Here is a 12,566-nt window from a genome sequence, read left to right as displayed (position 1 = left end):
TCCGAAATATAATTGCAAGTTTTTAATTTTCCAATCATATCCGATCTGAATTAATACAGATTAACTCTCTTAATCCAATGCAATTCAATCCGAAGTAAAGTTCGTTATTTGGATTAAAAAAATTGCGATTTTTTACAAAAATAAAGCTTTGCTACAATTGAATAAATTGCGATTGTTTATGAAGTAGTAAGTTTTAGTATTTGAGCTAATTTTAATAAAATCCGAAATCGATATTTTAGGCCGATTTTCGATTAATGGATTGGATTTCGATTTTAATCCAAATTATGGACACCCCCAATGGATGCTTATAATCATTCACAATAAAACGCAACTCGATTTTAATCCAAATTATGGACACTCTTAATTCACAAGCATTAAATAATCACTCTTAAGACTCAATGAAGAATGTAATATGATTTATAGTAAGGTTTATTTAACTTATTCAACTTATCTATAAGGGTGTTTTGTTGTTTAGGGTAAGGAGTTTAGGGTTTAGGGTTTGGGGTTAGGGTTTAGGGTTAAGAGTATTTTAGGGTTAAGGGTATTTTAGGAAACACGAATATTGCTTATAAAAGGAAAGATTTGTAAGCGACACCTTACACAACATAACCTCATTTCTTTCCTCTCTGACTTATTTTTAAAAATTTAAAAACTAAAACTCAACCAAGAACTCCACGTTCCCAATCAACCCAACAATGGCTTCGTTTGACCCTGCTAACCCAGTTTTCCTTCGTGGTTGCTATCTCATTCCCACCACAGATGAAATGTGTTTCTGGGAGCCAACTTCGATGGGAAACAGGAAATCGACTTCAACAAATACAAGTATTATGTTGAAACCGAGAGTAAGTTGCTGTTACGCCTGAAAGATGAAGTGTTGCGCGACATCTTTTGCAGCCCAGAAAGTCCATGGAGGATAAGCTGAAGGGGATGGTAATGGTTTCTCCTAAAGGTATTAAAACACCATCCCATATCCCCAATTTGTTTGACATAGTGGGTCGAATTAATGTTAATGAAGTGTTTGTTAAGCTGCATAATTTTAATTTTGAGTTCCCATAGTCTAGTAACACAAAACTTATTCCTAAGTTTCCGCAAGGAATTGTTGACCCAGAACCTATTCTAGACTTTAATGGACCAGTTTATGCCTTAGATGACAGTAGTTGAAAATTGAAATGGGATGTTACACTGATGGTCTTCAAATTTTTTACCTATTTTCTCCTCTGACCCATATTGACTTTTCTGTAGCAATTGGGAGGTCTGATTCCCACACTTGTGATAGGTATTCTGAAGTGACCTTAATGCCTGAAATTATGAAAGGAGAGTTAGCCTTTGATGTAGGTTCAAGATGTATTACATGGAATGCTAGGGGTGTTACTAGGCCGTCATTTGAGTCCAACTTTAAGAAGATGATGGATATTCACAATCCTGTTGTTGTCATTGTTACTGAGGTCCGTGTTTCTGAGATTAACTTTGGGAAATTAGTTGGAAGTTTAGGGGATCAATTGGGCTGGAATATTGATGAGAGTGTGGGATTGAAAGATGGGGTGATCTTTATGTGGGATAAGCGCAGGGCGGAAGAAGACGAAGTCATGGTGGTCGGTTCTGCTAGCTGCCCTCTTCGTGTTGTTGCCTTAATCAAGGTTATTTGTTTTATCTTAATCTTTTATGAACATATTGAAATAGACTTAGTATCTAATTAATTTATTAAATCCTGTAAGTAATTTGTTTTATTTTTATTTTTGTTTTTTTTTTCTTATTACAGGCAAAAGCAGAAGTGGTGAGTACCCCGCCGGTTGGAGTGGAGGAGGTTGGTTCCACGTCGAAGGCTGTTGAGGTTGTGGGTTCGACTTCAAAGGCTGGCGAGGATGCGGTTAATTAGGAAAGGCTTGATTTGCATTTCGATGTTTGAATGATTTATTTCTCGACTATGGTGATTATTATGTATCCTAAAAATCCTTTCGAGGATTAGTACTTATTTTATGCTTGTTAAGTATTTAATATGCTCTCTAATGTGTTGAACAATGATCTAGTTTGTAGCTTTTATTAATGGTTAATGTATTAGTAGTAATGTTGTGTTGAAGATTGTGTTATTGAGTTGACTATTTTCATTTTTTATTTAACCAAATATGATATATTAACATGTCGTATGTTAGACAAATAACTCATTTATATGGACTTGATTTTTATTTTTTTAAAATTAATCCAAAAATGATATATTAACATTCTTTATCTTAAACAAAATACTGATTTATATGGACTTGTTTTTTTTTTTTAAATAGTTTTGATTAATCCTAATATGATATATTAACATGCTTTATCTTAAACAAATAACTCATTTATATGGACTTGTTTTTTTTATTTTAAATAGTTTTGATTTATCCTAATATTATATATTAACATGCTTTGTCTTAAACAAATAACTTATTTATACGGACGTGTTTTTTTTTTAAATAGTTTTGATTAATCCAAAAATGATATATTAACATTCTTTATCTAAAACAAAATACTGATTTATATGGACTTGTTTTTTTTTTTAAATAGTTTTGATTAATCCTAATATGATATATTAACATGCTTTATCTTAAACAAATAACTCATTTATATGGACTTGTTTTTTTATTTTAAATAGTTTTGATTTATCCTAATATTATATATTAACATGCTTTGTCTTAAACAAATAAATCATTTATACGACGTATTTTTTTTTTAAAAATAGTTTTGATTAATCCTAATATGATATATTAACATGCTTTTTCTTAAACAAATAACTCATTTATATTAAAAAATACCAAATCCCATATATAAACTTCTTGATTTTTTTTTTTTAATCCAAATATGATGTTTTAACAAGGTTTATCTTAAACAAATCACTGGTTTATATGAACTTGATTCTATTTTTGGACTGACAAAGAAAAAGTGAATAACAACATGGAATGAAATTTAGAAACAACAATAAGATCTAGGAATGTCACATTTAAGAGTTACAACCATCTGATTTGAAATTGTGCAAGATAGTAGTGGCCCTTAAAAAACCCTCTTTTTAGCTAACTAGTTTGATTGTGATGTAACTAATTAAAAAGGAGATAATTGCACAAATAAGCATTACATTCCCAAATTGATTACAATTAACTATAGTCATCCCAGTCTTCTTCTTGAGTTGATCATTCTCTTGAACAAGCCTTTTAATTTCATGCTCCATGCAAATCACCCGGCTTTTGAGGACGGTAAGATCGGTGTTGAGCTTGTGTTTTTCACTCAAAAGTACATTGGTAACATCCCTTTTCCAGTCTGACATATCTTCGTCATACCATTCAAAGTAATCGCAGCCCCGTTGGCCTGTTTCAAAGTTGTAGAACTTGTATGCCAAGAATCTCCTACTAGGATTATCATGAGTCCATGAAGTTCTCTTTGAAATAGGGAGGCCACAGTTACATTTTTTACCTCTATGTGCCATTGCAAGAGAAACAATGGTAAAATGCTAATGTGTAGAAAATAGCATATAAAGTTGATAAGTTGAAGCTAGAAGTTGTTAAATGCAGAAACCATATAAGTAACAAACAAGCAAAAGAAAGAAAGTTGTCTGATTTATGCACCACCATTTAATGGAAAAGGGAATAAAGTGTACATGGGTAATCTAAAAAGAAGATTTTTTTGCTGTACATATATCTAGGATGTAAGGACTAGGAGTAGGAGTAGGCAGTAGATGAGGTAGCTTGTATTGCACTAAATCAACCCCTATTGGTGTTTTCATTTGTTATTAATTTAATTTATTATTATTTTTTTAATAATCTTTTTCTAACGAGTCCTTGAAAATTATGACGGGTGCCTCGATTAAATACATCAACCAGCCGTAATTAATTTCGTAACACAAACTATACCATTAAATATTAAAGTTATCATTAATTATTAAAGTTATACTTATAATTGATCAATATTTCATAAAAAAAATACAAATATGACTGTAAAAACTCACCTTCTAACATTAATTATTCATTAAAAGTAAAATTTTAATTTTACTTTTATATTTTATATTTTATTACTCATCTATTTGACAAACTTCGTGCTTTATATACTTTCATTAATATTTTTATACACCAATATCAATGCACGTTTCTAGATTTGTTTTTCCAGACCGACCTACAAGTATAATGGACCAAAGTCCATATGGATGTATAAATGTTCCTCGATCATGGGCTAGATGAATTTGTTTGAATGGGTTGGGGTATTCGCAGATTAACAATAATGAATCAAAAGCAAAGACACAGCATGAAGCAAATTGTATCAGAAAAAACTAACCCATTTCAAGAATAAATTCCAAATTAACAATAATGAATCAAAAGCAAAGGCATAAGCCAGCAAGAAGCAAATTGTGTCGGAGAAAACTAATCCCATTTCCAGATTAATTTCAGGATTTACCAATAATGAATCATAAGCAAAGGCACAAGACAACATAAAGCAAAATTTATCAGAGCAAACTATAACTAAAGTATCAGAGCAAAACGTGTCAGACCAAACTGCAAACTAACCCAAAATGTATCAGAGCAAACTGACCCAAAATGAATCCGAAGCAAAATGAATCAGAGCAAACTAACCCAAACTGAATCAGAGCAAAATGTATCAGAGCAAACTAACCCAAAATGAATCATAAGCAAAGGCACAAGCCAGCATGAAGCATATTGTATCAGAGCAAACTAATAGAGTCAATTATGATTTTACTCAATCCTAATTGAGTCAATTCTAATACACTACTCATAGCACAACAAATACATCAATAACTTCGGCATTGTGAATCACAAAAACCATAGATACAATCCTAAAAAGATGATGATTGATTCATGAGAGTACAATCCTAATAGAGCCTTGTTGTTCATCCAGCCATCTTAAGTTATAATTTCAGAATTCAAAAGAATCCTCACCGCTTTCTGTGCCAATAACATCCATTTGAGGAGTACATTCACTGTCATCGTCATTAACATTCAGCTCCATGTTCTCTTCCACACCATGTTCTTCCAGCCAACGTTTCCTTATTTTCTGTCAGAGAGGAATGTATTCATGAAGAACTAACAACAATCACAAAAATAGAAACTTCTAATGTCGAATAAATACAACCTTAACTGATAAAAGAGCTTACCATTATATTCCCATTAAAAGACGATGGGTAGTAGGTTTGAAGAATAAATTGAGCAGCAGGCTCCAAAATAGCAAGCAATTAATCTTTTCAAGTGCACTAAACTGATAAAATATAAAGGATTGAAATTAAAACGAAGCAGACATCGGGTTGTTTCTCCTTTGGCTATGCCTTTTTGTAGCCCATTCTGCAAGGTTTTTGTTCCTGCTACCTTTTGGTCACCCTCTACGCTTCTTCTGTACAACTGGGTCAAGAATAATCGACTTATTTGGGGCAGTAGGTGGTGCATGTTGTTGAGACCAATGGATGTTATCAGCATCAACAGAGAGGTCTGTAACATGTTCTTGGCCAGCTGCAGGAGTGTCATTAGAGTCAGGGGGGTTGTCTGGTTTTTGTACTGAAGCAACTGTTGACCCCACACAACATGACTGTTTCTCTACTTGAGAGCCATCAGTAGGAAAGTGAGTAACCTCTTCAGCTTTGTTGAGAAGATCTTTCTTCTGCTTCAACGCTGCTACTTCACCCTGCAGCTTTTTTAGAGAAGTCAGCACATGGTGAACGGCTTCATCGTCAACAGAGGCAGCAAGATCAGATATAGTCTCAAAAGTGGTTAGCATTTTATAGGATCTCTTGACTTGTGCCGAGTGAGAGGGATCATGGTATGGGACTTTAACCCTTGTATGCCTCCGATTTACATCCTTCCGCCACCTCGTAAGTATATATTTCTCAGGTATATCAAAAACCAAGTTCTGATCAAATATCCGGAACATATGTTTGCACAAAATCCCAAATGTTTCAAATTTCCGGCAATCGCATGACACTTCTTTGGTCACACTGTCAAACGTGACACGGTAGAACCTTCGGCGATCAGTTATTTTCTCCTCCATGTATCCTTGTGGAACAATCCATACTCTATCTTTAACCAGATACTGAACAACTGTGTTGGACAACATTTTCTCATCACGACAATAGCAGTACAAGAGTCTTGAAAGCTCAGTCTGTATTTCTTGAAATTTTGTGTTAGTGTAAATCTGTTGAAACAGCTCCTCCGGCTTGAACCCACTCACCATCCTACGAACATACTTTGACCAGTTGTCATCCGCATCAGTTTCATCGTTGACGCGTTTGGTCATTGCTCTGTTGTATTGTCTAGGAAATTTATGTAACTTGGTTTTTCGATTCACAAAGCCGTAAAAAAAACTGTTGATGCTCTCCACTCTTTGAGTAGTTTTCATACCAGCCCAAAAGTAATCTTTCATGAAGGTCGGAACCCACATGTGTCTCTCTTTGAACATATAAGTCAACCACTCATTATTTTCCAGCTTGTAGTACTTAATCAATGCAACCCAATTCTCCTCAAACTCATCCACAGTGAAGCTTTCATATATCACAGTTTTCAGCTTATTTTTAAACTCTAATCAATGTCAAAAATTTATAACCACAACCAAAAAAAAAAATTAAAATTAATACATCATCATCACATATGTAATTAAACATATTATAGTAAATGAGGGAATAGTAGCAAGTAACTTGAGCACTAAACTTGCACTAAACATATTAAACTAAACTTGAGCACTAAACTGATGTATAGTAGCATATAATATTAAGTGAAATATGGACTATACAAAACCATATGTGATTAAATAACCTAACTTTCACTATATCAAATTGTAGTTAATAACTTTGTCCAACAAATGACAAATGTAATTAAATATAATATTTAAACATATAACTTGCACTATATCAAATTGTAGTTAATAGCTTTTTCTTCTTTTATTCATACAGTGAGTCATAAAGTGAGTCAAAGAGAAAATATTAACTAGATTTAGAGGTGAACAAGGACATATACTGAGGCTTTCAAATGGCAGCTGATTCACAGTTACTAACAATATCAATTTCAGTAGTGTAGACACCCATTTGTGTCTCCCAAAAACCAAACCCGGTGATGAGTACCTTTCACGTCGAATCATAATCGAATGAAACGAAAGTGTGGAAGGGTCTAGTGTTGCGGAAAGTTTTATTTCTTTTCTCTTCTCCCTGTTTTTGAAAACTTTATTTTAAGAAAACAGCCAATCCAGTTTGGTTGGTCCATGATATGGGTCCAATAGTGGTGTAGTTGGATGGGGCTTTCAAAGACCTTTCCAACGATATATTATAAGCCCAATTCCGATGAATATTGAGGAATTTATGGCCAATTTACTAAACTGGGCCCGGTTTGAGCTTTAAGTACGGCCCAATGATCTAGGGGAGGGCCTAATATGATTTATCATTCCTAATGTAATTAGGAATGGTTTTAGTCTTCTAGAACATTCTAGAAGGTTCTTTTCATTCTTATTCAATTAGGATTCTTCAGAGTTTTAATTGAGATCAAATAGCATTTTCGACTGAAATTATATTATTTTATCTTCTAGTACGGGAAATTTATCAGATTTTCGAAAACGCGTTGAAATCCAATTTGGCGTCCAACCCCAGGCCTTGGCGCCTGGAATCAGGATTGGCGCCAGACGCCAGCCATTGGCGCCAAGGTGGTTTTTTTTATCTTCAGACTCTGTTTTGTTAAATTATCTTTTTTGGATGATTTTCTCTATAAATATCGTATTAAAAACTCCGTTTCATTCATCATCTACATCTATCATTCACCAATTCTCTTTATTCTTAAGTCTTCATCAACTATCTTCATCATTCACCAATTAGCATTCATCTAGAGTCAAATAATCCTTTTCATTCATCTCTTTTCATCAGTTTTCATTAACATTCATTCTTTCTTTTTTTAAACTTTGCTTTTTAATACAAAATCCCGCATTCGCAAGATCTAGATACAGCTAGCCATATTCGAAGTTGCCTTTGCCCTAGACGTGAAAGGTTTTAATTTCTGAGGGTTTGGTCCCAAATCTCTCTTTCAATTATTTAATTTAATTGTTTTGATTATTATTTTCCTTGAAGTTACTAACGTGTGTATTTTGTTATTAGAAAGAGGTACGAGGCATCCAAGTAAGTACTTTAATTGATTTTAATTGATATTATGATGTAGATATCATGCTTAGATTGTTATTTTGATTCCTAGTATCATGTCTAGGGTAACTTTAATATCAAGTATGATTAAAAGTACGATGCTTCCTATATTCTTCCTAATATTTATGATTGCTAGTATCATGTTAGGGCTAAAGAATTGATTTTTATTGCTTAGTGACATACTAGGATTTGTTATTAATCTTGTTAGTATCATGCCTAGGATCTTGCTATTTTTATTATGCTTTAATATTAACATGAATATGATTATGATTATAATGATTATAATGATTATGAATATTATGATTATTATTATTCTTCATGATTATTATTGATTATGTTGCTTGATATATTATTTATTCTTTATTGCTTGATCACACCTTTGATGCATGTTTAAAGGGAATTGGTACTTGTAATCACGCTTAATAAGATAATTAATAATCTTGTTAGGTTAACTTTGATTATAATTCAAGTGATCGCCAATAATAGTTTATTTGTGCATTAAATTCAACCAACATAGATTAAACAGGTTTAGGGTTAATCCTATTGATTGTATGTTAGTCAGAAAGTGCACATGAATACGAGCAGAATAAAGTAGAGGCCTATTATTAGGGCAGGTTCAATCTCTTTTAGGTTGGATTTGTACCATCATCCCCGAACCCTTATTTGGTTCATGACCTTATGGAGTTGGCGATCTCTTGGATCGTTAAGGGGTGTAACCTTCATCTTATGAATGGTTTACAAGTTCCTTAAAAACTTGTTGGCGACTCTTTTGCTCTATCTTCTTCCCTTTTGGACTCCACCGTACTTTAGTGTATGATCACAGTGGGGTTCAAGCTAGTGGGATTTTAAAGGCTTGAAACTATTCCCTACAAGTTGTCATTAGTGTACCCTTTGCTACCACTAGCTTTAGTTGCTTAACACCATAATGTGAAAATATATTAACCAAAAACCACATACTTTACTATATATAAGCTAATCTCAAACAATATTAATAAGACAACCTGACATATCAAAGTTAAAGACTTTAATAAGATCACTTACTTCGGGCATTTGCCAAGCTTGTCACCAAATTTCGACATAATATGCCAGATGCACCACCCGTGTATAGTGTTCGACATAATTTCTTCCAACGGCTTACGCATCGCAGTAGCTTGGTCTGTAAGGACACCGACCGGGGCTTTATTCCCCATGTAACAAAGCCACTGCCGAAAAATCTATCTGAACGTATCTGAGTCCTCATGCGACACCAATGCACACCCCAATAGAATAGACTGTCCATGGTGATTGACCCCAACAAAACAAATGGCAATTCATACTCATTAGTCAAGTATGTAGCATCAAAACACACTACATCCCCGAAATACTCATAAGCAGCTCGACTACGAGCATCAACCCACAACACATCTTTTAACCGACCTTCATCATCTAAGCGATTAGCATGAAAAAAATTCTGACTATCGGCCATCATATACTCAAAGTATGACATCATAGCATCCGCATCCCCACCTTCCATCCTAAGGCGACGCTCCTTGTAAACCTCATGTTGGAAATCCTTCACCATCAAAGACATGTTCTCAACCCCTCCCATTTCAAGGGCAGTGCAGCCATGGAAACTAGACGCGGGTACCCCCTCATCATAATAATTGATCAACCTCTTCCTAACAGTGGATGTTAGCTGCTTCATTCTATACTCTTTCACCAACTTCGCTCCGTTTGGGATTAAATCATGGTTGTGCTCCAAAATAACAGATCTCAACTGCCAGTCACCATCTTCGTTAACACTAGCATAAATCTTAGCACCACACTCACATTTTTTGGACTTTCTTTTGCAACGATTCAACTCATTCTCCGCAATAACCCCTCTAACTAAATTACTGCAACCAGCAACTTCCATTGAATTAGCCCTCTTCTTCGCCGCTCTCGCTGCTCTCATGTCCGGTCTCCCCCAACATTCATACCTTCATGTAGTCCCCCTCATATCCCTATCCTTCTTAGAGAAAGAACCTTGAACCCTCTTGACACCAAACCCCATCTGTTCAGCATATTCCTTATAATAGGCTTCAACATCCTGCAAAGTTTTAAAAATCATGTCCTCCTTAGGTTCCTCGACTACACTAACAACACTGATTTTGTTACTAGATACAACAGTGTGCACAGTCTGTATTGTACAGGTAGGGGTCCTATAACAAGTTTGACCACCTGGAACACAACCATCAAGTCCATCTTCAATTGTTGTTTGTTTAGATGCATGTGCAATTAGGTCCATACATTTCATGTCAGGAGAGTTCCCAAGTTCCATACAACCATCATCTCCTTCTTTATGTGGCATTACTTCCACACCTATACCACAAACATCCACTCCACTTCCCTTATCAAGTTTCTCCATTATCTGAACATTATAGGAGGTCTCATTAATAATCAAGGTTCACCATCACAAGTTAGGACACAAAAAAATAGGACACCTTAACTTTGTATTAATGTACAGAAAATGCAATTGTACATATAATGCAACACTTAAATAGGACACCATAACTTTGTAATATTGTACAGAAAATGCAACTATAAAATAGGACACCATAACTTTGTAATATTGTACAGAAAATGCAACTATAAAATAGGACACCATAACTTTGTAATATTGTACAGAAAATGCAACTATAAAATAGGACACCAAACTTTGTACTATTGTAAAGAAAATGAAACTATAAAATAGGACACCAAACTTTGTACTATTGTAAAGAAAATGGAATTGCACAGAAAATAGAACATGCAACACTTAAAAGGAACACCATAACTTTGTAATGTACAGAAAATGTAATTGTACAGATAATGCAACACTAAAAAGGAAGACCATAATTTTTTGTTTAATTGTACACTAAAGGAAAAAAATATAAAATCTTGTCGAGAAATTGTATTTAAATTCAACACTCAGGAAGAAAGAACTAGGAAACACAATTGTCGGATTTTCATATTTAAGGGTCAAAGTCCATCCCTAATCTGAAAATATGAAAAACATATAAATGAGCAGACTCAACACCCCAACAATACCAAAACCAATTACCACTACCCTACAATTCTGTAACTGGGTAATACATGAACATCAATATCGCAAAACACCCAGATAATTCAAATACGCTTACATTGTATGTTCTAATTACATACCTTTTTTTATTAAGCGAACCAGCTCTAGCTTCAGTGAATTGACATCTTCGAGCTTCAATCGACAATCGGGCAGCTGAAATTTACTATGACGATATCACAAATTTGAGGTAATAAAATTAGGGCTTCGACTTCTCCATTATTTCTACAATTCAATCTCTGATTTGGGGAAAAAAAAAGAAGATAGACTGCAACTAACCATGGTTAGCATTTACAAAACGTTCACCAAAAAGTAACAAACGGCCGTTTTGATTTTGAAATAATTACAACATTGCCATCCGATTAACAATTTATGCTTATCGTGGAGATAAACTGGGCATTCCTCATTGGAAATATAATTGACAGAAAAGAAAAGGTGAAGATTCATACCGGATTAGTTGATGAATTTAGATGATTTTTACATTAATGAACTTTGATGGTACTCGTAATTCCAATAATTACTGAGTTGTAGTAAAGGTTTTAGAGACTAGAGTCAGAGAGTGGGAGTAATTGCCGAGTAAGGTTTAAAGTTTTAAACATGACAACAAAATGGTTCAGCCCAGCACAAGCCACTTAAAGCATCTCCCGTGGAAGGTTACAATGCTTTGTTGCTTTTTTACATCAATTTTTAAGCTACAACACTTTTTAGCAATAAAGTGCTCTAATGATAAGCAATAATATCTTTTAGTTAGCGAAAAAATAAAATCATATAACTAATATATAAAGCTAAACTTTTAGCCAGACCACTTGGCATTCCAACTTTTCGCCAAATGTCGCGCCACCTTGGATAGATTTAAAAAGACTTCATATGATAAAAACCGTCAATTGTCGCGCCACCTTGGATAGATTTCATAAGATAAAAAAAATTAGGTAAGAATTCTATTTTCAATCAAATTATGATATAATTTTAGAATAAGATTATTAGTTTATAGTTATATTTTCGATAAAAAAAACCAAATAATAAATTTATAATTAGGCCACAAGACAACATCATTTAGCGTTTTATTTTTTCGCAAGTATCATACCACGTTGGATATATATAGATTGACGTTGTAGCAAAAAGAGTTAATTTAGACTTCTATTTTCAATCAAATTGAATTATAATAGTAGTATAATTTTATCTTAAAAAGTCCATAAACTACCCGGGTATCGCCGGGGCACAAAGCTAGTTTTATAAAATAAATAGATAGTTATACAAATGTTATAATATGAGTGGAGTTTTTTTTTTCTTTCTTTTTTTTTCAATCAAGCACGTAGCTTGTTTGGGCTACATTATAGCATCTCCAATGAC

At 33.8% G+C, this 12,566-nt stretch overlaps 2 protein-coding genes across 2 annotated transcripts; one reads left to right on the top strand and one right to left on the bottom strand.

Moving 5' to 3' along the window:
* Nucleotides 1-605: 605 nt before the first annotated feature.
* On the top strand, nucleotides 606-2,283 carry LOC110713638. Its single transcript, XM_021892098.1, has 2 exons — nucleotides 606-1,637; nucleotides 1,760-2,283. The coding sequence occupies exons 1-2, from the start codon at nucleotides 1,170-1,172 to the stop codon at nucleotides 1,874-1,876; spliced, it is 585 nt and encodes a 194-aa protein (XP_021747790.1). The 5' UTR covers nucleotides 606-1,169; the 3' UTR covers nucleotides 1,877-2,283.
* A 2,844-nt stretch (nucleotides 2,284-5,127) lies between these two features.
* Nucleotides 5,128-11,784, bottom strand: LOC110713642 (protein FAR-RED IMPAIRED RESPONSE 1-like). Its single transcript, XM_021892101.1, has 3 exons — nucleotides 11,300-11,784; nucleotides 9,179-10,526; nucleotides 5,128-6,539 (listed from the first exon to the last, which is right to left on the bottom strand). Exons 2-3 carry the CDS (start codon nucleotides 10,068-10,070, stop codon nucleotides 5,344-5,346), a joined length of 2,088 nt encoding a protein of 695 aa, XP_021747793.1. The 5' UTR covers nucleotides 10,071-10,526; nucleotides 11,300-11,784; the 3' UTR covers nucleotides 5,128-5,343.
* Nucleotides 11,785-12,566: the final 782 nt, after the last annotated feature.

This window comes from Chenopodium quinoa, unplaced genomic scaffold (assembly GCF_001683475.1).
Source record: "Chenopodium quinoa cultivar QQ74 unplaced genomic scaffold, ASM168347v1, whole genome shotgun sequence".
In the NCBI taxonomy this organism is placed as follows: Eukaryota; Viridiplantae; Streptophyta; class Magnoliopsida; order Caryophyllales; family Amaranthaceae; genus Chenopodium; species Chenopodium quinoa.
This window is presented reverse-complemented; position numbering and strand designations above follow the sequence as displayed.

Bases quoted from the DNA above. Each gene is read 5' to 3' on its own strand.
- LOC110713642 (XM_021892101.1), bottom strand. From the start codon at position 10,070: ATGAGAGCAGCGAGAGCGGCGAAGAAGAGGGCTAATTCAATGGAAGTT. The intron at 6,540-9,178 runs GTAAGTGATCTT...GACATTGATTAG, and splicing joins AAGCTTGGCAAATGCCCGAA to AGTTTAAAAATAAGCTGAAA.
- LOC110713638 (XM_021892098.1), top strand. From the start codon at position 1,170: ATGGGATGTTACACTGATGGTCTTCAAATTTTTTACCTATTTTCTCCT. The intron at 1,638-1,759 runs GTTATTTGTTTT...TTCTTATTACAG, and splicing joins GTGTTGTTGCCTTAATCAAG to GCAAAAGCAGAAGTGGTGAG.